Below are 27,038 nucleotides of genomic sequence, written 5' to 3'. Positions count from 1 at the left end.
GAACCCTTGTAAATTTAACAATAGGCCTGCTATGGATGTTTCGTTTGATGAATTCATATATGTTGATATTTGTAATTTATCTTATTTTTAAAATGGGATGTCAGCAGGTTGAGAGAAGTGAGGGTGGAATTAAATTCAAATCTTAGTTAAAGTAGTTAAAATGCACTAAGTTCCAGTGATGTGTGAGAATGCAGCACTGATCCCTGGATTCAGGTGCAGGACAAGTTAACCACACCACCTGGAGTGAACAATCATAAAGTTCATTTTGAAATATTATAGAGCTGGCGGCTTTGATTTTTATTATTTTCAGTCGACCTGAAGTTTAACTTGTGCTCCACCCCCCCCCCCCCCCCCCCAATCCCCCCCCCCCCCCCCCCCCCCCCCCCCCAATCCCCCCAAAGTCTGTGGATCTACCCCTCTTAATTCCTCTGCTGCATTTTTCGCACAACTGAAAACGGCTGTGCTGTGGTGAAGTCCAGAGAAGGGAGGGCTGCAGACTGGGCGAGCTGCGTTTCACTCTCCACTGAGGGCCACGGAAACACTTGAAGTCGCTGCGAGTGTGAAGTGACTGTGTTTTTCTTGGGGCGGGAGGGTTTTGTTATCGCGAGGAAGCTCCGAAGCTCCAGAGGTGAAGCGAAGCGTCGACGCTGAGAGGGAGGCGCGGGAGGAAGGACGATCCACTGCAGGCTGCGACGCTTTAACGGGAACGCGGACTACATGCGATGTGCTTTATTTGATATTAATGCGGTTTTGGAGGAGGGGGGGGTGTCTTTTTTTTTTTTTTTTTTTTTTTTTTTTCTTTCCTGTACCGTATGTTGAGAGTGACCGGCTGTCTCCCGCGGTGACGGCGGCACCGCTGGACGCGCATCTGGAGCAGCTGGGATCCCGTCTTCAGCACCTGGACAGCTCCCCCCCGGCCGCGGACCTCCTCTCCTCCTTATTATTATCGGGCACATGGAGTCCCTGATGTGATTGTGGGGGAAGCCCTGCGAGCACATGACGCCTCCCCTCCGAAGATGTCGTTATCAGCCTGATCCGGTGACAGGCTCGTCTCCTCCGCCGGAGGATGCTGCTCTCGGTCCGGAGTAGGTGTTTTCGACGTGCGCTGTCTTCCGAGGGGCGACACGGGGGCTCGGCCGACGCCAATCTAAGGGTAATCGCAACCCACACACAGCAGGATCCGAGCTCCCCTCACACTGATCATCATCACCATCATCATCACCATCATCATCATCGACGAGGAGGGAGATATTACCATCATCACTGCGAGGGCAAAGGAGTCACGACCACACTTTACACAATGTAGAGCAAGAAAGCGCGAGAGGTTAGTGTGTCTTTGTGTTTCTCTCTTCCAGGCGGTGTGTGTTGTTCATAGAGAGCGCAGCGGGTGTAGTTGGTGTGTGTCGGCGCTGGCTCCGAACGGGAACAGGACTGAGGCTGCATGGCCTCTGAGCAGCACAGTGCGAAAAATGTTCACAGCACCACGACTGTTTGTTTTTGACATGGTGGAGAATCAGTGTTAAAAAAATATATACACACTGAAAGGCAGAGGAGTTGTGTACAAATTGCTATGAAAATGAAAGAGGAGGTAAGAAAAGAAAAAGACCAAAAATGTGCAGCCTTTGTGGAAAGCCTCCCCCGCTGATGAAACACTCACTGTGGGCTGTACTTATAGTAATAAGACAAACTCAAGATGCTGATTGTGAAATCTGATCTTTCTCATTTACAACAGTGGAGAAAATCCTGATTGGTGAATTAACATCTATATTTGATTTCACTTGCTGGTCTTTACAGTGTTGTGGCTCTGCGTTAGTCTCTCATGGTTTCTGAATAAAAAGTTAAACATTGCATGTTGATGTGCTGCAGTGGAACAGTCTCACCCTCAGCCCTTCAGTGACCTGGGCTGAGTTGTCCTGAGTAGCATCCTATCTGCTGTGCTTCAATATATCACTCCCTGTGAATGCTGACTCCTCACCTCTGAAGTTTTTTAACTCTGCTTGAGTGTCACAAGCCACCCTGATAATAAAATATCTTCTCACTCAGTGCTTTCCAGCGTGTGGGCTGGATCTCTCCTGGGGGAGTGCCACAGAGTTTTAGGAAAGTGCAGCAGCAGAAAAGTGTGAGGGTCAAGTTGGTTTCCTCCCCCTTTGGATTTTTGAAAATTTCTGATAAACAGCTGTAAGTTGGGTATAAAACTATGATCACCTCAGTTTGAAAATGTACCAGTCATGACTAACTGGAAGCAGGCTTCTGGGTCAGCTCAGGACCCACTTGAGAGACCTTGTCTCTCAGGTCATTCTGGGAACAAACCAGGGGTCCCTCAGGGGAGCAAGAGGATGTTTTGGGGTACAGGGATGCCTGAGCTGCTTTGCTCTCCATATATTGTCAGGACAGTTTCATGTTAATGAAGTGGGCAAGAAGATTAATGGTTAAAACTCAGTTGACAGATGTACATTTTTGTACCATATGTTTTCATCTTAGACATCAAATTTGTAAATAAGCTTCAACACAAATGTGTACAATATGTGCAACAATTCAGTTGCAAAAACATTTGCAGACCAGTCAGTGACTTCCCAAATCATTAAGATTAAAAGCATGCAGCACAAGTAGGTGTAATGTTTTACTACAGAGCCCAAAAATCATTAACAACATGATGTTATAGTGTTGAAACACGAGGAACTGAAACTGAGTTTGGAGCATGATTCAGTCTTTGTGCGAACCCTGGTCTAACTATAAAGTCAAATAAAATGTAACATTTCCAGTAATAGTCCTTCTCTTTTTGTTGTACTGATAGTTCTCTTATTACAATGGACATTTCATATTGCAGCAGTGGCTGTTAGTGGACTTTCCTGCCCAGCCTTGCCATGTCTGTTAAGCAGTTGGGATGGGCTTTCATTAAACAGACCTGGACCTCAATGGCTCTCTATCCTGTTTCACAAAGAGCTAGCATCCTGCTGCACTTGCTATGCAAGAGGTGTGATGTTCCCCGGCCCCAGATTCACACAGCGGAGCATACATTGGATGAGATTTAAAACCCATTACAGTTTAGTTCTCCCCAGCAAAATGGTCGAACCAGGCATAGCTGAAGCTTGACTTATGACGGGGTGACTTTAGGAAAAGCTGAGGCTTCACTGATAAATCAGGCTCCAGGTGTCATTTTCAACTGCGCATTGATAGTTTTCACAATAAATGTTTGTTTCTTGCTTTGGAAATACCACAACATCAATGATGATGCTTTTCTGGAACTCACAATCATTTCCCACAGTCTTCCTCAGTACAGACAAGAGTTTGAGCTTGACTTCATGATGTGTTATTTCTTTTCTGCTTATATTGCCTTATGCTTTATTCATTCACTGCAGGTGTGGTAGGAGCCAGATCTCTTCAGTGGTGAAATCACTTTTCACACTTGGGATCATTTAGCGCGGACGTCTATTTGCAGAAACAAGATCTCAACATGAGCAAGACCCAGTAAGTATAACACCAACCAGTCTTGTTTGAATCCACGTGTGAGAGTGTGAAATCTTAAATCTCTATTTATGAGCACGCAATGCTCTGCGAGGAGACAGTCATCACCGTAGCGTACGACTAGCAGGATGCGACCTGCATATTCGCATTCTGCCTCCTGTGAGTGACGGTTTGAATGCAGAGCTTGGTCTCGTCCAGCGTTTGTGACTCTGAGAGAATGGCCGGCCTTCTCCGGTCTCCGCTGGCATCCCTTAGCATTCATGAGGGATGTTCACTTGTCATCTTCTCTTATTAATAATTACTCTGTGTGTGGTCCTTCAGACAGACCCTGCATTCTGATGACAGTCAGGGTTGGGGCTAAGAGAAGGGAAATGGCGTGGAGTGTGGGGAATGGAGCCTGGTGAGAGAAAGTGGCGTGGAGTCGTAGGAGTGGAGTGAGAGATGAATGCAGAGTGGGTTTGGTCAGCTGTAGTCCAACCAGCGGGGATCTCTGTCCGGACCTCAGAGAGACAGATTAATGGAGTCGATGGTTGATAAGGAGAACACAGGCACGAAACATCAGTAAACAGATACGATGAAGATTGTGTCAGCTGGTTAGTGATACAAAGGCAATATTTATTGCGACCGAATGCCAGTGACTCTCAGTGAAGTGACAGATGGGAAACTCATGCAGAGAAAAGTCTTTAGAGTTGTTTTCACCTCTCCCTGCTCTCTTACACTTGATGCTGCTGTAAATTCTCCTCCTTCCCCTCCAGCTCTATCTTTCTCTCTCCGCCTCCCTCTCTCTATCCCTCCCAGCCGCCTCTGATCTGAAGGCAGCAGGAAATACAATCAGAAAATACATAGAGAGGATGTGGCATATATAGTTAATGCATTAATTTGAACGCATGTCAAATGTTATACCGTCCCTGGGTCTGTAACAGACAAGGTTTTTCAAAATGAACAAAAGAAAAGTTTTAACTTGTGTTAAAACATGAGTTTCCTTTCAAATTAAAAAAAAAAAAAAATCCTGTTTGATTTCATGTTGCACTGAGTCTTGCTTTGTGAGAATCACAAAATGGAAATAGATGTTTATTTCTCTCTGATTTTTTTAAACCCTGCATTGTAATTGCTAACTCCTTCAGTAAAATCATCATGTGAGTACGCAAATGGGAAAACTAGAAACAGGTGTTTGCCTCGGCCCCATTCACCATGTTCAACAGGTTCTGTTGACTGATCGAACATCACCATGTATGACCATCCACACCATGGAGCTGTGCTGTGAACAGTAAAAACTTAGAGGAGCACACTTAAAACAGAACATCTAATATTTACTGTCACTAGCCTCAGTGTTACATGATTGAGGACTGCGCCACTCTTCATTTGTCATCATAATGAAGCTATTAGCAGAAATTTGCTGATAGGCAATTCACAGTTTAAGCAGCTAATGGCCGCGTTAATCTTGCCATTCAAACTTCTGAATGATATAGTGTTAAACTTAGGGCAGCGGTGTTCCTTGACTATACAACAGTTTCTAATGGAAATAAGAATATTAATATTTCTAGCTTTAATTGAGACATTTCTCCCTTCATCCTTTAGTATCCTGATATCGTGTCGTTTTTTTTTTATTATTATTTTTTTAAGTAAAACAAATATTGCAAATATTTAAAAAATAATGTGGGTTTCTATAAATTTGACACTTACATACAGTGAATTTTTACTCTTCCAAAAGGTCATGGAGTTTCTTTAATAGCTACTTAGTTGCTACTAAAAAAAATTAGTAAATCTAAAAGTAACTTCTGCGGCTCATTTTAATTTTCTCTCATATGCAGGAAGTCCTAATAGTGTGCATGTAATTGTATTGTAGCAACACATTAGCCGGGTTGTATAATGACTGACTCACTCATGCTAAAGTTACGTCTTTAAGCTGGAAGTCAAATAGTGGTGCGTGTTGTCTTCGTCTGAGTCGATCTGCTTTTTATTGATGTTTGGCATTTTTAATAGCAAGTGCCTCGCTGCAACTGCCTGTGCAAGTGTGGAAATTGTTTTCACCTGCTCTGCAGAACCTGTTCGCCTCTTCTAAAAATGATAAATTATTGAACAAATAGCAATATAATGAAGCAGTGAAACAGCCGAGATAAACTACCAACAAAGCTAATTATCATTTAGGGGCCATGAGGCTTTCTAATATTGACTAATGTTAACTCTTCAACCGCCTTGGTGAGCGGCACAGAGCAAGACAGCAGCTCTTCACTGGTTTTGTCTGGTTCAAAACCATCGTTCAGTAATTTGTTACTGTGTTGTTAATTTCATTACAGTAGGCAGCGACCATCAGAAGCAATGGTGTTATGGTGGAGTTAATGTAGAGGAAAAGCGCTATATAAGTGCAGTCCATTTGCCATTTACTGTAACTCTATTTTGTATAAAAGACAGTGATACGCCCCGAAGACACTCAATTGCTGACAAATAGTTTGAATGTAACAGCCAAGAAATATGCATTGGAGCAGCTTTGACTGTAATAATGTCCACGAATTTTCATTGCTTTATTGTCATTGCTGTGAACTCAGTCAGAGAAACTGAAAAAATGGGCTAAAGCTGAATAATTACCCAGAACATTATTTCATGTTGTAACAGCTTGAAGTAATAATTGTCATTGACCACACCATAGCTGTTATTGTCCACAGTGCTACATTATCTGTCAGTTTCCCTCTGCAAGTCCAAACCATGTTACAATAGCACCATTATGTCAGCAGCTTGTGACGGTATCAGGATGTCAGGTTGTTGTGTCACCACAGAGTCTGCATATAAACATTTATGGTGAAACGTAGCAGCTGGGTTACAGACAGCTGGCCAGAAACACTGAGCTCTCTGAATGATAATGATATCGATGCCCTCTGCGAAGTCACACTTTGTGCTGAGGCGGCACTTCAAAATCCATTGAAGTGACAGAAGCAGACAATGTATTGCTCAGAAAAGGTGATTTGAAATATGAAGTCACCCAATGTCACCAAGACAGATCACAGTATATTGTGTTTTATCTAAAAACTACAATAATCACACGGAAATTTCTTTTATTGTCTGTACTGTTCATTGTACTTTACCTTAAACTAGCAGTTATTTTCGATAGACATTTGCACAGAAACTCACCATTGGCAGTTCAATGTACACATTTTCATGTTTTTCTCAGACATTATTGTATTTTAAGCAATGAGATGATGTATTTATGTGCTGGTAAGACAGAAAATATGGATGCAGATATCCCTAGTCTTATTCCTCATTCTCTTTATATTTAACGAAAAACAAACTTGAGCACTACTAAATGAATTAAAGGTACATAACCCCTATGAGACAGATTAAATCAAGGGCCATGAAGTTGTCCGAGATGGTGCAGCTGGGTCCCCACCCTGGAGCCAGGCCTGGGGTTTGGTGGCCCAGCCGGTTTCAGCACGAAGGGGCGACGTGGGCCTACCCTTCAGCGGACCCACCACCTACCAAGGGAACCGTAGGGGCCGGGTGCATTGTGGATTGGGTTGCAGCCGTAGGCAGGGTGCCCGGCGACCCGATCCCTGGACACAGAGACTAGCTCTAGGGACATGGAATGTCACCTTGTTGAGGGGAAAGGAGCCTGAGCTTGTGAGGGAGGTTGAGGGGTACCGACTAGATATAGCCAGGTTCACCTCCACACACAGCCTGGGCTCTAGAACCCAATCTCTCAAGAAGAGCTGGACTCTCAACTTCCCCGGCGTTGACCCTGGTGAGAGGCGGTGGGCTAGTGTGGGCTTGCTTATAGCTCCACAACTCAGCTGCTATGTGTTGGAGTTCACCCCAGTGAACGAGAGGGTCATATCCCTGCACCTTCGGGTTGAGGACAGGTGCCTCACTGTTGTCTCGGCTTATGGGCCAAACAGCAGTACAGAGTACCCGGCCTTCTTGGAGTCCCGAGGAGGAGTGCTGGACAGTGCTCCAACTATTGTTCTACTGGGGGACTTCAACGCCCACGTGGGCAGACACATTGAGACCGGGAGGTGGGTGATTGGGATGCACAACCTTCCTGATCTGAACCTGAGTGGTGTTATGTTATTGGACTTCTGTGCTAGCTGCAGTTTGTCCATAACGAACACCATGCTCCACCACAGGGGTGTCCATAAGTGCACTTGGCACTAGAACACCCAAGGTTGGAGGTTGATGATCGACTTTGTCGCCTTGTCATCTGACCTCCAACCACATGTTTCGGACACTCTGGTGAAAACAGGGGCAGTCTATTAGTTGAACCTCAGATCCAGGGGGAACAATGCGGTTGCATCCTGGTCGTGGAACACTATACCCTCCATAGGGTGCTCGAGGGGTCGTGGGAGTTCGCCCGACCAGTTCACATGTGTTTTCTGGACTTGAGGAAGGCATTCGACAGCATCCCTCGTGGTGTCTTGTGGGGGGTGCTTCGAGAATACGGAGTCCGGGGTCCCTTGTTAAGGGCCGTCCGGTCTCTGTATGACCGGAGTAGGAGTCTGGTCCGCATTGCTGGCAGTAAGTTGGACCTGTTCCCGGTGCATGTTAGATTACAGCAGGCCGCCCTTTGTCACTGGTTCTGTTCATAATATTTATGGACAGAATTTCTAGGTGCAGCCAATGGCTGGAGGGGGTCCGGTTTGGGGACCACAGGATTTCATCTTTGCTTTTTGCAGATGATGTTGTCCTGTTCGCTTCATCAAACCTGAACCTACAGCATGCACTGGGGCGGTTTGCAGCCGAGTGTGACCTGACAGGGATGAGGATCAGCACCTCGAAATCTGAGGCCATGGCCCTTGACCGGAAGAAGGTGGTCTGCCCTCTCCAGGTCGGTGGACAGACCCTGGCCCAAGTGGAGGAGTTTAAGTATCTTAGGGTTTTTTTCACAAATGAGGGAAGGATGAGCATGAGATTGACAGGTGGATCAGTGCTGCATCTGCAGTGATGCAGTCGTCGTATCGGTCCATTGTGGTGAAGAAGGAGCTGAGCTGAAAGGCGAAGCTCTCGATTTAGCTGTCAATCAGTGTCCTCACCCTCACCTATGGTCATGAGATTTGGGTCATGACCGAAAGGACAAGATTCCAGATACAAGCAGCTGAATTGAGTTTCCTCCGTAGGGTGGCTGGGCACTTGGAGATAGGGTGAGAAGTTCAGTCACCAGGGAGAAGGTTGGAGTGGTGCCACTGCTCCTCCACATCGAGAAGAGCCAGCTGAGGAGGTTCGGGCACCTCTTCAGGATGCCTCTTGGACGCCTCCCTGGGGAGGGTTTCCGGGCATGTCCCACCAGGAGGAGACCTCGGGGAAGACCCAGGACACGCTGGAGAGACTATGTCTCTCGGCTGGCCTGGGAACGCCTCGGGATCCTCCTGGGAGAACTGAAGGAAGTGTCTGGTGACAGGGAAGTCTGGGCATCCCTACTTAGACTGCTGCCCCTGCGACCCAGTCCCGGATAAGTGGTAGAAGACGAATGGATAGATGGAAGTGCCAAAAACCTCCATGTGAGATCACTTAAACATTTTGAAATATATCAAATGAATGGCTCAAGTTTACATGTTGAGTGATTAATTACGAGTTATTTCTTTAAAATAAATTCATTTATTTGCATGAAAATAGACCCCCTGATAAATGCCCCCCCCCCCCCCATGGGATCTTATGTCCTCTATACTGCTTTCCTTCTTTGCGCTAGTATAAGTGTTCACAAGTGGAAAAAAAAATGTATATATATTTTTTGATGCATTTCTATTGGACATTTCCAGTGACTTTCCCAACTTTATCCATAAAATGCAGAAAAATGAGGTTGAAATGGATAACATATGAGTTTCCTTCAGAGCTTAAGATCTATAAAACTGCTGAGTCTTGCCGAGAAGGGGGTTTTAAGGAAAACTATTCAGTGCAGTATACACTCTGAGGAATGTGTTACTGGGGAGTATCTTTATGTTGCCGGTATATTATTGATATAAAGTGAAATAATCTCACCCTCCTCACATATTTTTGGAGCGTTTGAGGTAAATGGTTATGCAGCCTGCAACATGATGACAAACTCCTCTAAACTGTCCAATCAGAACTGGAGAGAAGATATTTTCCTTTTTCTTATTCACTGCATGTCAAATTTAAGATGTGAAATACAATGTATAAGGAGTACACGTCTTCAGAACTGGCATTTGTTACACAAGAAGAGGAAATATACATTTCCAAAAAGACTATATTTACTGTGAAACACAAGCACAACTAAACCGAAAATCTCTTATTGGGAGAACCTAAAACAGGTACTTTGATTACCACAAAATGAAGCGAAACATGAGCTGCAAGCCACTCTGTGCTTCTATGCTTCCATCTCTCTTTTATACCTGCTTTACCAACAATATGTGAGATGAAGGTGCATGTGGCAGTGCAATTTAACCACAGCCTGCAGACATATAGTGAAAACAATATTTTATATTTCAAATCTCATCAGTATTTGGGAACGTCAGCTAATGTAGAATCTATAGGTTTCAGTGTACCGCTGAGCTCTTACCCTGTATGGTTCCCCGTTTTTCCTCGGCAGCCATGCATGCTTCATGTTAACCTTTTTGCTTCCTTGTGGCATTTACTAATATTACATTCCTCTGAAAACAGCCTAGCCTTCAGCGTGCTGCCGGCTGTCCTTGCCTGCATTGTTGAAGGGAGTGGAGTGTTCTGATGTGACGCCTCCACTCCCTCCCCAGGATTGCAACCATCCACTCCACCAGGCTCTGCATATAATGGCTCCTGGCCCGCTCTGTGATTGTCTGGAAATGTGATTTTGATGCACAAAACAGTTTGTGTCTATCAAGAATGACTAATGTCCTTGTTGCGGCTGGTCAGAGGTGCCAGCTGTAACAGATAACATCAGGATGCACGGTCAGAATTTGTGGCGGGAAAGTTAATATATGGGTATTTGGCCCTCGAGCAAAGCAACATATCTATAGCTGGACTCACATCATGAAAAGGTCAGAGGAAGGGCATGACATTATAAATGTGCTTAGGACATGAGAGCTTGCAGGGTTTGTGTTCTGCAGACTTAATCTGACATGTTAAAAAAAATGTAATTATTACAATTGTTGTTTTCCTGTGATAATAACAAATATCAAACAAGGAAGTGAACTATCTGTCCATTATTCCATAAGTAAATCAGAAATACTATAGACCTTGTTTCCTCTCAAGGCCTGCGTACATTAACATTTAACATGAAGCTGAGTTTGCTCAGTGATCTTCCACTAACCGGTCGTCCCTCTCTGTTTCACCTCCAGCACAGAGGTTGTAGGATTCACCAGCCCAGTGGCTTTTGTTCCCACTGTCTTGTAATCAATGCCTTCCTCCACTGTTAAGTACTCCAGTTATTGATGTCTCCACACTGGCTGCACTGGGACTGCAGCCAAGCAATGTGAATCTCCCGTTCCAGGGTGACTTCTCCTTGGCCGCCATTGGCTGAGCTGGAAGGATCACAGCCCTCCCCACACATTTAAGTTTTAAGACCTCATTGGCAGATAAAATGACACCTTGTCTGGTTCTGCTAAATATAGCCATCTTCACAGAGAATGTGAGGTGGATAAAGAGAAAGAGAGAAGTCTTACTTGGAAAACAGACAATCTACTGTCATCTGAAGTCCACGTTTTTTCAGTGTCAGTGGTTGTGAATGTTTTGGAGCAACAATGTTTTATTATAAATTGCTGTAAATTTGCACATATTTGGTGAAAGAAGCCCCCTCCTCCTTTTTATTTCAGACCTTCATGGGTGTATAGAACTATGGGGTTAATTAAAGGTGCATCTGTGGCTCAGTTGATGTAGTGGATTGTCTTTCGGTCACAAGGTTGTTGATTTGACCGCCTATCTCAACCTGTTGAAGTGTTGTTTGTGTAAAACTGAAGCACCTTGCAGGGCAGCCATCGCCACTGATACTGTATGTGTGTGTGTGTGCAGTAAACTAAACCTGGCTGATCATGTGAAGTGTGTTGAGACTGTATAATAAAGTTCAATCAAGTTCATGATTTACACATTATTTTTGGCAAAGACAGAGAGCTGACAACACAAAAGAAAAAACAATGCACACACAGGGACAACATGAAAACTGCCTTTAAATCATGCAAACAAGAATATAAACTACTTTTAATGTGTTCTTGTGGATAGCTGTGTTTGGCGCCAGCGCCATGGAACTGTAATCTGAATAGCTCGGATCTGGAATATGGATGGCTGAGCGGGGAGATGGATGTATCTGTGCTGTTTTCAATCTATGTGGTTTTATAAAATTGATGAATGAGCCTCTTTAGAGTGGTTTGAACCATCTTTCACTGCACTCTGCAGCAAGTGTGCATCATCCTGTCAGCGCTTGTCAAGTAAACATTGTTCTTCTTAAAGCTGTCGACAAATGCTGCAAAACGAGGATTTGTCACACCGTATTTCGTGTCTCTGTCACTCAAATAAACGCTGTCCCACTAATCATCTTAACACTATCTGGAGCATGATTACCTAAAGCATGGGAGCATGCCATGAATGACCCCTAGAGCTAAGATCAGCTCTCTGATTGTAAAGCCGTTGTGTTTGTGGTGTGTTTTGTTTCTCAGGGCTCCTCCTCAGGCTGGAGCCTCGGAGCTGGAGGTGATATCCCAACAGGTCGAGGAGGACAACCAGTGCGTGGCCCCCGTCCAGCTGGTCAGCTTCGCTTACAGGGACTTGCCTCTGGCGGCTCTGGACATATCTCTCGCTGGATCTCAGCTCATCTCCAACCCTGATGAAGAGGACAATAGGGATGGGTAGGTGCAATAAATCCAAATCATCGTCTCAGACCATTTCCTATCTTTCCGTGCTGCTCTGTTCATGGTTCTTGAGATGAATTTCAGAGCGGCAGCATACGACGGGAAGCTTATTGTTTGTTTCTGAAACTATGCTAAACTGAACTCCTTAATTATCATTATTATCATTTATCACTTCAATGTTATCAAAGATTTTACAATTCGAGGAAGCCTGAAGCAAATTAGCAGCGTGATTATCAATGAACTCGTTCTATAATTAATTTGCTTACTAAAAATCCCGAAATGGAATTAAGCATTGATTGATGTTCTGGATATTTGCCTCCGCAGTTTGGAAGATGCGAGAGATACGGTTTCTGAGACATTGTGTCTGCTTTTTTTTTTTTTTGCATGAAAGTGCTACATTCATAATTAAGGCAGAATTGCAATTACTGCAATCTATAATCTACCCGGTCAGAGAAAAGCTCCGCCGTCACTCTCTCCATTGCTCGTTATTGCACATGGTAATTACACCTGGCATATTGAATCATTCCTCATTTTATATTAGAGTCCGGGAGTCGAGGATATTTGGCAACCAATTTATTAGTGTCACCATGTTAAATGGACAATGTCTCCACTGATGTGTTCATTTCAGCTCAATGACGCAGCGATTTCTCTCTACCAGACAGGCTTCTGTTCACAATGTCAATTTCTGGCAGAAAACAAAGAGTGTTGTTAGCACCATAGCTTTCCTGAAATGTCAGTGCCTCGTGGCGGCACTGCTTCAGTCCACGAGGCCGGCTTGTCAAGGGGGCCGTGTTGTTTTCTTATCACCATCTCGCCGTGCTGCAGGCCCAGCGTTCTCAGGACAGGACACACCCCTCCCAGAGCACCCCTGTAAGCGAGTGTTCGTGGCTCTCGACTCGGGAAGCGTGACTCACAGCCCTTTTGGCGTGCTGCGATGCTGGCATCCATGCAGAAAAAGTCGACAAACAGCATAAGCTTAATTAGAGCGTCCGGCGTTTTGCCATCCGAGCCCCATGTGTCAGCTGACCACGTCCGCCTAGACTTCGCTCGGTTTGGCCCTTGTCCGGGCCCGTGGCTCTGCGGGACAGAGGGCAGGGACAGATGGGTCTTGTCCCAAACACCCACTCGCTCATCCTACCTTGTGTCTTTCTCACTCTTTTGCTCACAAAAAGAACAGGAAAGCACACACGCCAGCAATGCCACCGCAAAGGGCAGGATCTGACCGCCTGGCAAAATTATCATCACAATAAGCGCTCTCATATGGCAGCATATGACACCTCGGCCCCCTGGGATTTGGCATTGTGCTTTGGAAAAGTCATGCAGAGCAAAGACATGTTTTTGGAAAATCTACCAAGTCAACAACGCGTTTTTTTTTTTTTTTACCTCAGTGCAGTACTTCATCAGTGCGTGAGGGCTGCGGTATGCAAAGAGGTTTTCAGATAATAATTCCGGGTTGCCACAACATGTCCGTCCTCACTGTTTCCTACCTCCATTTGTCATTCAGCAGCCGCAGAGCCACAGGTTACAGCTGCCTCTGTGACTCAATGTGTGTGACATCCGAGGAATGACACAGTGGTGGGATGTGTTGAATGCCGCATGACTCAAAGTTAATCAAGACGACCAAAGGCCCTAATGAGGCACTAATGTATTGACCTATCTGTATTACTTCACCAGCTTTGTAAACAAATTTTCTCTTGCTTGGTGTAACCTACTGCAGATTCTTTTGCGCCGAATGCTTCAAACTCTTTGTAAATTAGCGTGTTTGGTTATTATTCAAAAATGTATTTTTTCTGGTTCATTGCTAATACGGCCATAGCGCTTTGTTTTTCGTATTAGTAACTGTAGAATTATGACTTACATGTCCATTCATCTTACTTACTAATTTTCTGGAGCTGACTGTATCCTGTGTTTATGTTTTCATCAGTGTTTTCTCATTTGGATTGTAAAGGTCACATTGATTTTTGGCATGAATGTTAAATAAATAGACTTGTGTGAGTAATCAGACATGAGGAAAATATTCCATATTTTAAAGTGAGAGGAAAATCTTTGACTATTAAGGTCTGGCTTTGTTTTGTTCCATATGCAAAGGGATGCACAGAAGAGATTCACATTTAGTCTTGCATAGCAGCTTCTCGTGGCTTTTTATCAGGAGGCGTGGGTGATTATGTAGGAGGTGGATGTTCTTGCGGACTACACAGGGCACACACAGCGCTTGCAGATTATGTGCAATGGTAAGCTGGATGTAATTATTAATAGATTTTGGCTGCGCGGTCTTCTCCAGAACTTGCTGGAAAGTCCAGTGTGGTGACAGCGTAATTTAACATGTGCCTGGTGACTTAATTAATAACTCATTTCTAACATTCCTTTTTCCTATAAAGTAGAATTTTTCCTTTGTGTCTTATATTTGTATTGTGACTGTAACATCCAGCCCAGCTAAATGTCACAAAGATGATAAATTAATACAGGAAAGCAGGTATTCAATTGACTTGCCAGCTCCTTGTGTTGGTGGATATTTTGGGTCTTTAGCTGAATCATATTTTGGAAGCTGTAATAAACTGCGGCATCTCTGTGGAGCGTGCATCTGGTGTGGAGGGTTATTTTCATTTGCATTTTAATTGCAGCATAAAAATCTGTTTTGAATGTGTGTCACTGTCACCATCCATCTGTGAAAACACTGTATGTTACAGACGATGTTTTACAAAATGAGGCATAAGTGAAATCTGTTGTGATTTTTTGTTTCATACAGTCACAGGGATTTTTAAAAGGCAGGTGGGGCCATAGCTCCCTACATGGCCTTTGCCTCTGGACTTTGGATCCATATACTGAGCTTGTCCTGGGTTATCGTCCTACGATCATCCCGCTCACCACAGCAGCAGCAGCAGCAGCATATGCCGCTGATCTCCACAGGCCAGACTGAGAGGTGTGAGGCGCTGCGGCAATGACAGATGGTTCATGTGGGTCAACCTGCCGCTTTGACTGGAGAAGAGAGGCGGCGGAGGGGATAAAGAGAAGAGAGGAATGGAGCAGATGACCTTCGTCCTCGCTTTCATTCACAAAGCTTCCAGATAGATCATATGGAAATGAATCCATTTGAGGAATCTCGTTTCTATGCTAGTTTGAGAGTGGTGTAGGATTAAGCCTGTGCAGTGTTGAATGGCGACGCCGCCTGTTGTAACTGAAGAGTTGAGGGAAATTTCCAGCACAAAATCAGATAAAGTGTGTCTGAGGCTGTTCTAACTGTTCTTTAATCAGCCTCAGATCAGGTAGTTCAGTTGTTCAAATCTTACCTGTTAGAATATTTCAGAATATCTTATTCAGCAAGAACCTCTCAGTGCTCTACATTGTTAAGCATGGAGTTCCTCAAGGATGTGTTTCCAGACCACAGTCCTTTGTTTTGTGCTTGGAAACATTGGGCCAGATGTGGCATTATTTTGGAATTGTCTTCCACTGTTATGCTGATGCTACATATTGTATAGCTGTTTAAAAACAATCAGAAATCGTGTTAGCTGTAAACAAATGTCCTCTTATCTTACCAACAATTGGACCTGATTCATGTTGTTCCCCTGAAAGATGTTGTGATTTACTGGTGAGGTGAGCTGCAGAATTTTGGCATGCATTTCAATGCGATTTTGTCTTTGGATGTTAATTTTCGAGGTACTCCATATGAAGTGGCCTTCTTTCTTCTCAGAAACTTTGACAAGATGTGTCCATTTTCATGCTTTTTATCACATCTCACAATGACTCCGGTATCATCCTCTTGTCAGGTTGACAGATGAGTCAATTCATTGTTATAGCTGGTCTTTTAACCCCTTATGTACCTAAATGTCATTTGAATTCACAAGGAACGGGCAGTTTAATGCCTTGTAGTTTATTTTTGTTTGGTTTTTTTTTTTTAATTACCAAGTGAATTGCATTCAGTATTGCTTTAATATTTTCCCAGTAAATGAAGTTGTCGATCCTCTTCCCTTACAGTACAGTGCATTATTATAGCAGGATGTTAACATGCACATAATCAAGCAGAGGTTGGTATCGCTCAAGGTTGCTGGAAGATGTAATAATTATTAAGATCCGGAGTGCAGAATATGGCTGTGAAGGACAATGCTGGAGTCTAATATGAATCTTGGCAGCAGTAATATTTCATGGCGGTTTGGAGCCAAAGCCATACTGTACTTGTTCTCTGTTGCTCGTTGTGTGAAAGGAGACCAGGATTCCTCCTTTTCTTCTTTCGTTCCTCTGACTCTATTTCAAACACACAGAGTAACAGTCCTCTCCATCAAATTGGCTCTCTTGCCTGGCACCATGTGCGACACAATAGATGACATTTGAGTGCAGGGTTTGAGGGTTTGTTAATATTCACAGACATGCAAAGTGTGAGATTGCTTTTTAGGCTGAGAGCGAGAGAGATCAAGTGTCCTGGTGAAAACCCATTTATCAGGGACAGCTTGTCTGCTGCTCTGCACATGGAGCCCCATCCATCTCCATTTGCTTAGTATCTGTGGCCCATTTCTCCTGCGAAGACCAGCACCGAGCTGCTGTTGTTTGGATTTATCACAATGTAGGATGTAAGGAGTGAAGAGGTGATAGCTGATTACTATTATTATTCATCAGTTGTTGTACCGGCAGCACACGTTTTCCCATGTAGTTGTTTGGGGTTTTTTTGTAATGTGTTAGCACTTTCCAAGCAAGATCCAAGTCGTTTTAATTCAAATGTTAGTAATTCCACAAGCAGTAACCATGAAATTTAATTGCATACGAAATCCCTAAAATATTTATTGCCAATGACTTTGCCAAGAACTTTGTCATTCAGCATATTTATTGCTGGCCTGGGCGTCTTTTAGCTGTGATTGTACAGTTGAATCAACAGTAGGTACAAATGAAACAATGTAATTTCTCAATAAGTTATTGTTCCTTTTTTTAATGTAACCTACGCAGTGGCCCCGTCAGTTCATTTTCAGGAAATGAAGGCTCTCAGTTGAAGGAAACACTTTTTTTCCATAAATGTTAGAGAGGCATGACAAATGTAATTACAAAAACAACAACAACAACAACAAGATTTAATTCTCACGACCCCAATATTTCCTCTCAAATCACCAAACTGTGAATGTGCAGAGTGTTTCATAAAGTCATAACAGGCAGAGAAGCCCTGTGACAGATAGACGACCTGTTCAAGGTGTTCATTGACTGTGAGGACAGTTCATAGTGCAGTTCTAAAATTTCAAGTTGAGGTTGTAGCATCAAAAGAAGTGGGAAAAAAAATCAGAAAATGCCATTTGGCTGAGGCATATTTGATCAAATTAGGTGAAGGTGCAACGCGGAAATTGTTCGGCACATTATAAAATAAATCTCCAGTGAAAAAGACCCAAATCTGTTGTGCAGCTGATTCCCTCCCTTCCTTAATTTTTACTGACCGTAGTGAAAAGAAGAGAGAACGCTGCACAATGGTGGGTTTGGCACCGTCCCAGTTCTTTAAGACTTAATGCTACCACCAAACTCTCAATTAACTAAAGTTTTTTGTTGTTGTTGTTTTTATAATGAAATAGTGCACTGTCTTTCATTCATCACTGGATTGATCAACCGTAGCCTACAGTAAATAAAATATGGCTTCCTGAGAAACTCAATAAACTGCATTTTTATTGACGTTTTCCACACGCCATGGAAACATTTTTGAAATTGAACTTGTAAGTAAATAAATGCATATGCAGGCGATTAAAAGCCTCCTCGACTGTGTAAAGTCAAGGGAGTTATTTTAACAGCCTGAATGAAATGAAACGTTCCAACCTCTGCTATTCCATAGCCTGCAGGCTCACAGTTGTGGTCCATTTTCCTCTGCCCAAGCCTGCTGAGTTCAGCAGGTTGGTGTGAATTGGTTGAAGTTTATACTGGGTGAATCACAGAGCTACGCTGTTATCTGAGCAGAGGGAGGAAATTGGGAACAGACCTACAGTACAAACCCGAATCAAGTTGGAATACCCCCGATGTGTTTATTTAACACTGACCTTCACGAGTTCAGGACCTCACAAAGTCAAGTCAGTTTTGTCAGTGTTTAGTTTTGGTGCATAGAGGCCCACACACACACATCATTCACATTCTCCAGTTTTTTTCTGTAAAGTGGTGCCAAATATCAAATGACACACACTCCATTCAGGAGCTTTTATTAATTCTTCATCTAATAGGAACACAATAAACAGATTTTCTGGTGACTCCTTCAAATCACCTTGAAGTGCAACATACGTTTAGCACAATCAGCTACTTTGTGTCTTTTATGTCTAGATTAGAACATGTCCCCTCTAAATACATGGAAATAAAAGTTTTTCCAAATATTTCTATGTAGCGTCTTTGTAATATTTCTATTCAGTAATGTATAGATTTCACATTCTGTGTATTTATCAGTTGTTGATTTTTTTTTCTACCTTATTTTAAAATGCTGTTTTACAATGAATTACTCACTGGTATTTCAGTATTTTTTTTGCCATCAATCGATTGATCGTATCAGCATTTTAGACTTCCAATATGATTAATTGAGGTTGTGTTGCAGCAGGCACAGGCCATATTTAGATAAAGACTTGCATTTTTTTCACTGAGCAGTTATCATAGTGAATATGAGATAAAGAATTCGATGAAGATTTGCCAACAATTATTTAGAGAACAGAACAGTGTCAGAAGTGATAGCCTGTCTTTGAAGGTGTGAGCGTGTGTGCGTGTTTATTTGCTATAATCAATACCTCAGAGGAGTTGATTGCCTTTCCCCTTCCTTCTTGCTCCATCTGTAAACCCACAATCACACACACAAACAGAGCCCCACCTCTCTGAATTAATTTCCATTTAACTTGCGTCTAATGAGTTTACATTGTATTTTATCCTCTCTCCATTACAGCAGATCGTATAATGAAAGAGATGCTCCCTGCGATCGGATCTCACTGAGAGTTACTTAGCCGGGGACGGAGCCAAAAGCTCATCCCGTCGGTGTGAATGGGCCCCAGCAGAGCAACCAGACACTTTTCGTTCCTGCCAGTCATTCTGCTTAATGTCTCTGTCCGGCTGCGGCGGCCGTTCAGCAGCCGGCGTCATGTACAGCATGCCATCACTTCCATCACAGGCCGCCATCGATCGGCCTCATGATCTAATCCCCTCTCTGCACCGCTGCCAAGCTCGCTTCGATCTCCCCCCGGTGTGTTAGCGCCGCAGCCGCTCACGTGTTGATGTCTTCATGAACCTGTCCACTTGTGTACGCCGCCCTGCCGCTTTCATTTCCTCCACTCGCAGCGTCCTTGTTTGCCTGTGCACATACATTTATTTGCGCGCGTGACCAGCACTTGAGGCGCTTGCTCATTGAAACGTGCCTTGACCCCGATGGAGAGTGAGGTGATTTTCTTCCCCGGCTTGCACCACATCACCACGGAAGCAGCCCGACTTCCTCATAAATACTTCAGGTCCTCAGCGTTCAAGGTTTAAAGTGATTTTCCTAAAATTAAGTTTCTGAGCTCGGAGTAATCCATCACTGCCATTTACTCTGCTTCCAGACAGGGTTTTTCTTTACAGGTTTATTAAATTAATACCTTTTCTGTCTGGCTTGTGGGAGAGGTCTGAATGAATTATGATTCCACACAGTATGAGTTAAATCATGCTTTTCAAACCTGGAGTTAAGTGAGCTGTCCCTCCCGGAGAGTGCGCCACTCATTCTGTATTTTAAGTAATGGTCCACAAATGTCCTGCGACTGTGCGTGCGCACCGCATCGTTGGGTGAATGTTTCTTTTTCTTGGCACCTTTCCACCGGCAGATGGGTTTCGACATTGTTCCCTGGGAGCAGATCGGTGCTAAGAAAAGTCGCGTTGGTATTTGCTAATGACACCATTACCCTCCACGGCCTCTTTGTCATCCGAGGTGTTGAGCTCCTAATCTGTGGGCGCTGGCTGGCACACTGGGTTGGAGCAGGAAGCGGAGCGCTCCGGCTCGCCTCTGGGAGAGCTTTGGCAACAGCGTGACCAAGCTCCAGGCCCAGAGCTGACCTTGGTGAAGGATGGAGAAGTTTATGTGGCCGTGGTCCACTGGAGGTTCTGGTGCAACTCTAACATGTAACTAGATAGTCTGATCCTTATATTCAGGGCCATAACATTTTGCCATTTTTTGAGAGATGGAGTGAAGAAAAGAATAATCACACAACCTGGAATTAAATCATAATATTAGTGACATTACAAAAAAAAAATATTTTGGAAGTTGGAAAATTACTTTTTGGGGGCAATATTTAACATACTCTAATCCCAAAGTGCAAAACAACAAATAATAACACTTCCAACAAATACGTACATTACAATATCGTTAATATAATCTTTCTAAGCTAGATGCAAGTCAACAGAAATGGTACATTACTAAAATTGAATTTTAAAAATTCAAAATATTTCATGAATACTCCCCAAATTTAAGAAATAATAGCTAAGGCTACTTTAAGAACGTATGTTTCCAGTTACTTTTTGACACAACATGACAAAACCTAAGATAAAATATTTAAATGCAAGTTGAACCAAATTAAACTTAAGTGTGTCATTTCAATATGGACACCACTAAATAAATAAAGAAAGAACTCAGTAAATGATAATCTGAACTTGCCCTTTAACTCAGTGTGCGTTTCCCTCTGTTCTCTCTTTGTCGTTCTTCCTTCTCCAGCTCTCCCCCTCCCTCCTCCCTGGCGCTCTCTCCACTTCTCTTTTGGATGAATCCCAATGCCTTTGAACTGGCTGGACCCCACTTCCTCCCTCAGTGTTTGCCTCCTTCATTCTCAGCTCGAGCGAGATGAGAGTAGAATAAATTGCATTCTCTCTCGTCCTCTGACGGACATTGCCCGCAGCCTTTCCTCTGTGGGGGACAGGTGACAACAGATAGCAGCTATTTTCAAAGGACGGCGCTGCTGCCTCTGAGAATGGACAGAAATCCAACGCAAACACACACACACACGCCTTTCTTTCTCTGGTACGTCTGATTAATATGTGTGTGTGTGGAATGCAGCGTTGCAAAAGGAAGGGAAAGCCCCGTGTGACTCTTGGAGATTTGTCATTATTTATTGATTATAAATCCTCGGGAGTCTCGGCCGGTCTGGCTCTGATTGGAGGAGCGTGAAGGGGAGAGTAACGATGGATTTAAAGCAGGTCCGACACTTCACGTATTCAAATGCGGCATGCCTGGACATGGGATAGACACACCAGGGACACCAACACACTCCAGTTCAATGGGAAAATAAAGCATTGACTCTGTTGATCTCACACAAGATCGTCAAAATATTTCCCATCGTCTTTCAGTCAAGCAAACAAATCCTTGGCTTCTCTCTCCACGTGGTGCACATGCAGCCCCCCCACCCCACACACACACACACACACACACACACACACACACACACACAGAGGAGTTGCATGATGTGGTCAGTCCTGCCAGCCAGCCGATGCTATTCAGTCATCCAGAGCGACAGGGAGAGCCAGTCAGCTAACTACCTGCCAGGCTGTTAGAAAACAGCCGTCCAGATGGCTAGAAGCCAGCGTGCCAGTTTCACATAGAGGCCTTTCTTTTCACCCAGTGAAGCAGCAGGACGGTGTGAAGTACAGAAAACTTTTTTATGGTGTTTTGTTTGCATGTTCTCCCTGTGCATGCATGGGTTTTTTTCTGGGGACTCTGTTTTCATCTCAATGGTAGTTTGCTGCTTTGTGACTCTAAAGTTGGTGGTGATGGAGAGGTGACTTGTCTTACTGTGTACCCAGCTTTTGGATGAAGTGTGTTTGGAAGATAGATTGATAGATTGTCTGATGGGAAGAAGACAAATATCCAATCTGCCTTCAGAAACAGACACAAACTGTGGTTACTGTAATTTATTTCATAGGGTGGAAACGATAAATTCCAAATGCATTACTCTAATTAAGTAGTTTTGCTCATGGGTCACACAGTTGTCATGTCAAGTTACATGCATTTCTCCAATCAAGATAGTTCTAAATAAAAGTCTTTAGTCCAAGCTTTGAGTCTACCATATGAATCTGAATTGGCATTCGAGGTTGAAAATATGCACTATGTTAAATCTAACTTGCAGTTCCTGAAAGGACATTAGTGTGAAATGAAGGTATTGTTGTACTGAAAACAAATATCTTGATCATACAAGGAGCCCATGAATGCAGAACATTACTTCATAGTGTATCATCCCAGAGGTAATAGAATTGCTATCTGTTTTTCACATTAAGTGCAAAGGTGTAAATAACTTAAGGTATGCATCATCCTAGTGTGTGTGATTAGTATGCAGAATTGTGCCCTCTGCTGAAAGTATTTAGAGTCGCGTTGGCTGACAGGAAGCTGAGTTAAGTCAAGGTTGAACACGCCTCACACTTTGAGCTTGACGTTTCTGGTGTTTTATCGATCCGACCTTGCATGTGGCTTTGTCCAATCTGCATTCAGTGTTATATTCAAAATAGCACCAGAGTGAGGCCCTCCGTCTATCTCTGTAACCACAGCTCCTCATCGGATCTTCTTCTCTTCCTCTGTGTGTGTATGTGTGTGTCTGAATCCATCGCAGGTCAAACTGGCTGAAGCCGTGCTGCGGCCGGAGGGCAGCGCTGTGGCAGGTGTGTCTGCTGTCCGCGGGCTTCAACTGTTTCCTGGTGGCCTGTGTCATCCTGGTGGTGGTGCTGCTGATGCTGGAGCTGCTCATCGACACCAAGCTGCTGCAGTGTGAGTGACGGCCGGCCGACATGCTGAGAGCACTGGACACTGGTGGCACAACTGCGGGAAAAAAATCTGAGCATCGCTGGGATTTTTTTTGTTTTTCCCATCAAATTATTGAGAATAAATCCAATTTACATAAAACATCTCTATAAATTATGTGCTATCACTTGATTAAACTGAAATATTTCTCCATTAATGGGCTCACCGTGGACACACTGCAATGCCAGGAAAAAAGTGTTGAAAAGGGTGGGGAGTAATATTGCACTATTGAAGTCTGGTTTTGTGCATCAAAAAAGATTAATCAATGCAAATGTATATGATCATATGCAGCAGAAAGGTGAACCAACAGTCTGCTCTTCTCCTGCCGTACGTCTAATGAGTCGGTGTCACTGATGATCTATTCAGAGACCGGGCGCTGTGATCAATCACAGTCTTGGGGGGAAAAAAAATCCTCCCATTAGTATTCCACCATTAATGCAGGGTGTCAGGTGGTCGAAATTCCCGTCTGACCCACGTCACCCCGGTATCACCTTTATCTGTATCATCTGGCACAGTGGAAACATCCTCATCCATCATAAGCAGAAGGTCAGGGGTGATGGTCTATTTGATGTCACAGGCCCGTGCACAGGGTGCTGCTTCAGTAGTATCCAAATCCATTTGGAGTCTTCACTGCTCTCCTGAGACAAACTGATGGACCACGCCAAAGGAGCTGGAAGACGAATGTGCGAGGGCTAGCTGGCAGACAAAGAAATCTAGCTATGCAAGAGTTGGCCGGTGGAAGATTATGGGGATGACTGAGGGAAGACGAATGGACTGATAGACAGATCACTGAGCACAGCAAACAAAGACAGATGGGGGGAGTTGTGGCGCGTGAAGAGAAATGCCCCCGCTGATCGCTGAGCGCTGTTTGAGTCTGTCCACAATTAGCCTGATGAATAAACAGGACACAGACACATGCATGTACGGCAAGTGGCAAATTTGTATTTATGAGGTTGTTGCAGGCTGGTGTCTGTGCATTTATGGATGAGTGTGTGCATGAATGTGTTCATTTTTAGTACATTACTACACCCTGTCAGCAGCAACAGTGTTTATTCACCTCTTCAGGGCTCATAAACAGTTTTTTGGAAACATATCGGTGTCATTTATTTTGCTTTATTTCCTCAGTCAATAATGCATTCCAGTTTGCCAGCATCATCCACTGGATCAGCCTGGCCATCCTCTCCGTGTTCTTCACCGAGGTGAGTTCTCAGCCTCGCAACACAAAACCGGTCTCACTTCCAGCTGATGCAGCGGCCCATCCATTAATGCTCCGCTGTGCAGGATGCGGGGTCAGTGAGGTGTGCCCACATTATTTTCATAATACTAATCAAAAAGGCCCTCACAGCATGATTAGTGTGTGCTTAGTATACATGAGCTTGCATGCAGTCCCACCAACAGTGCACCTAAATCACAGATTAGAACTCATGCATGGAGGATCAATATTGTGAAAATCCTTGTATTTCTGCTGGTCTTGGAGCTGGCACGGTCCGCCCCTCTCAGGTTCGTCCATTGATTCACAGCACAAACATTTTAAAATGCAGATGGGGCTTTTCTGTAATGCTGGTTTCAAATTATTTCGAGGCCTCAGGTGTGCTGTATTGATTACCATTTGTGTTACAGCTTGCCAAATTCCTCTTGATTTTTTTTCTTTTTTTTTTTTTTTTTTGACTTGACCACGTCGCTGCTAACTTTTGCTTAGCTGGAGATTCACTGAGCGATGAAGGCAAGCCCCTGTGAAGCCGTGGCATCAGCACGCTGAATGCTCTCTGCTCTGGTGTAACCTTGAAGATCTCAAATGAGGATGAAGAGGATTGTTTGTTTGCACAGGGAACTGAATGCACCGTCTCCTTATTGCTCTCCCTGAATGATGTTGAGGAGGGGGGGGAGTTACTGAGAGGTTACTGTTGTAATCAGGTTCATTATTGATACTTCCTACACATTGCAGCCTGCCTCTATCGTTCACTCTCTTGCCCATGCTGCCCTCTGTCTTACCCTGCTCTCTGTCTCCGTCCCCGTCCCTCTGTCTGTCTCAGACGGTGTTCAGGATCGTGGTGTTGGGGATATGGGATTACATAGAGAACAAAGTCGAGGTAAGCTCCCAGGAGTCCCATTAGTCCTGACTCGGGGCCCCTTTCACTGCAGTGTCATTCCCTCAATGTCACGGCGCGGTGTGACGACTACTCCAGCTTCAGATGCGTAACTGTAACCTGCTGAGTGTGTGTGTGTGTGTGTGTGTGTGTGTGTGTGTGTGTGTGTGTGTGTGTGTGTGTTTCTCAGGTGTTTGATGGAGCTGTCATCGTACTCTCTCTGGCCCCCATGGTGGCCTCCACAGTGGCCAACGGGCCCAGCAGCCCCTGGGACGCTATCGGCCTCATCATCACACTGCGCATCTGGAGGGTCAAGAGGATCATTGACGGTGAGGCTGGGAGGGGCGGCCGTCCCCCGAGTCCCGTCCTTTACTGTCAGGTCACAGATACAGATACCGCAATGTGCTCTCTTCACGATCTGCTCCGTTCAGGTTGTTTGCTCTGTTACTTTTGCTTCTGTTTTTATCAGCTGAGCATAATCTCCTTTTTTGAAGCTGTGCTTTCAGCTCTCAAATAACAGATTCTTCATGCAAATTATTGTCTCACGTAGGTGCATGAAGGGCATTTTATGTAATGAGCATAATTCTGTTTGTAATCATGTTGCTCCCCCATGTGGTTTTAGACTAAAGTACAGGTCATGTCATGAGGATAATCAGTAACTGTGAAGCATCACCTCGACACAAATATTTCATGAACACAGCATTTTGGTGTGAAAGAGCTTTCCAAACATGAACACTCTTTGATGCATGTTCCTGAAAAAATGTGCAAGCTTTCATCTCACTTGTAAAGTTATTTCCACATTTAAAAACTACGTGGTTATTATTCAACTGAATTTCAACTTAGTTAAAAAGCACAAATGTTTTTCGTGATGGCCCCACGGAGCATCCTGGGATATGACTGTTCTCCCCGCGTCCCTCCCAAATGTCTCTGGCTGGAAGTAATGTCAGTGATTGTGCAAAGTGGCCAGGAAGTGCAAAATTTTACTTAATAGTCGATATATTTGAATATATGTTTCGGTATGTTTTCCACACTAAAAATGAAATATTGGACATTATTTCCTTTACACCACTGAAGTTGCTCAGGAACCTGTTGAATTTCTTACTAATTGCACCGAATAAACAGAAATAAGGCGAAATCTCCAACTTAATCTTTATATTTACAGCGGAAAATAAACAAGTCATACACACCCTTTTCATAAACTGAATAATATAGAGTACACATTTTAAAACACTTTCAGATGCTCATTTCTTACAATTACAGATACAGTTGTAATCAAACTGATTGTGCTGTTTTCTTTTGCTGTAGCTTATGTGCTACAGGTGAAGGTGGAAATGGAGCTGGAGATCCAGCAGTACGAGAAGGCCAAGGCAGTGAGGGAGGAACAGCTTGATCGCCTCACTCAGATCTGCCAGGAACAGGCCGTAAGTCCCCCTATCTGCTTCATCCTTCCTGTTTTAAACCAACTCATAGCTGCATGAAGCCAGTAGAGAGCAGCAAAGAGCCACACAACAAAGCAAATACTCACTCTAAACTCAGGAGACATAATGTGATGGTTATGATTGAATATGTTAAGGCAGAATATCCTGTGTGCGTGTGTGTCAAAATAAAAGTTTTCTCTCTCCTTCTGCTTCTCTATCAGTTTGAAATCCGGCAGCTGAGGGCCCACCTGGCCCAGCAGGACCTGGATCTGGTGGCGGAGCGTGAAGCGGCCATGCAGATCCACCACATGTGGGGTAAACAGAGCAGCAGCTTCCAGGAGGTGGACGGGCTGGCCCCCGGGGCCTCCGAGCATCTCAGGCCGGTCAAAGCCAGAGAGCCTGGGGGGGCCGCAGGTAACCGTCTGGAACACCCGCCGTCTTTGTACTACAGGCTCTCAGAGGCCTCTGTGCATGAGAGAGTTTAGGCCCTACTTCCTGCAGTAAATCACACACGAATAGTTGAATATATATTGGAAGCAAGCCCAGTTAACTCGTGTCTGAGAAGTTTTAAAGCTCATTA

General features: G+C 44.1%; 1 protein-coding gene across 2 annotated transcripts in view; it reads left to right on the top strand.

The window, feature by feature from the left end:
- Nucleotides 1-782: 782 nt before the first annotated feature.
- Nucleotides 783-27,038, top strand: part of tmem266 (transmembrane protein 266) — a 28,153-nt gene continuing 1,897 nt past the window's right edge. Inside the window, exons 1-9 of one of the 2 annotated variants that reach the window (XM_030095657.1) lie at nucleotides 783-1,153; nucleotides 3,360-3,468; nucleotides 12,030-12,218; nucleotides 22,766-22,920; nucleotides 24,079-24,152; nucleotides 24,987-25,043; nucleotides 25,231-25,369; nucleotides 26,346-26,461; nucleotides 26,680-26,872. In XM_030095657.1, the coding sequence (XP_029951517.1) occupies nucleotides 3,455-3,468; nucleotides 12,030-12,218; nucleotides 22,766-22,920; nucleotides 24,079-24,152; nucleotides 24,987-25,043; nucleotides 25,231-25,369; nucleotides 26,346-26,461; nucleotides 26,680-26,872 (937 nt within the window). In that variant the 5' untranslated portion in view covers nucleotides 783-1,153; nucleotides 3,360-3,454. Of the gene's footprint in view, nucleotides 1,154-1,205; nucleotides 1,325-3,359; nucleotides 3,469-12,029; nucleotides 12,219-22,765; nucleotides 22,921-24,078; nucleotides 24,153-24,986; nucleotides 25,044-25,230; nucleotides 25,370-26,345; nucleotides 26,462-26,679; nucleotides 26,873-27,038 lie in introns of those variants that run through there. The other variant, XM_030095658.1, reaches the window with a different exon arrangement.

Source organism: Salarias fasciatus, chromosome 7 (assembly GCF_902148845.1).
Source record: "Salarias fasciatus chromosome 7, fSalaFa1.1, whole genome shotgun sequence".
NCBI classification, from domain to species: domain Eukaryota; kingdom Metazoa; phylum Chordata; class Actinopteri; order Blenniiformes; family Blenniidae; genus Salarias; species Salarias fasciatus.
The sequence above is the reverse complement of the archived record's forward strand: the minus strand, read 5'-3'. Positions and strand labels throughout refer to the sequence as shown.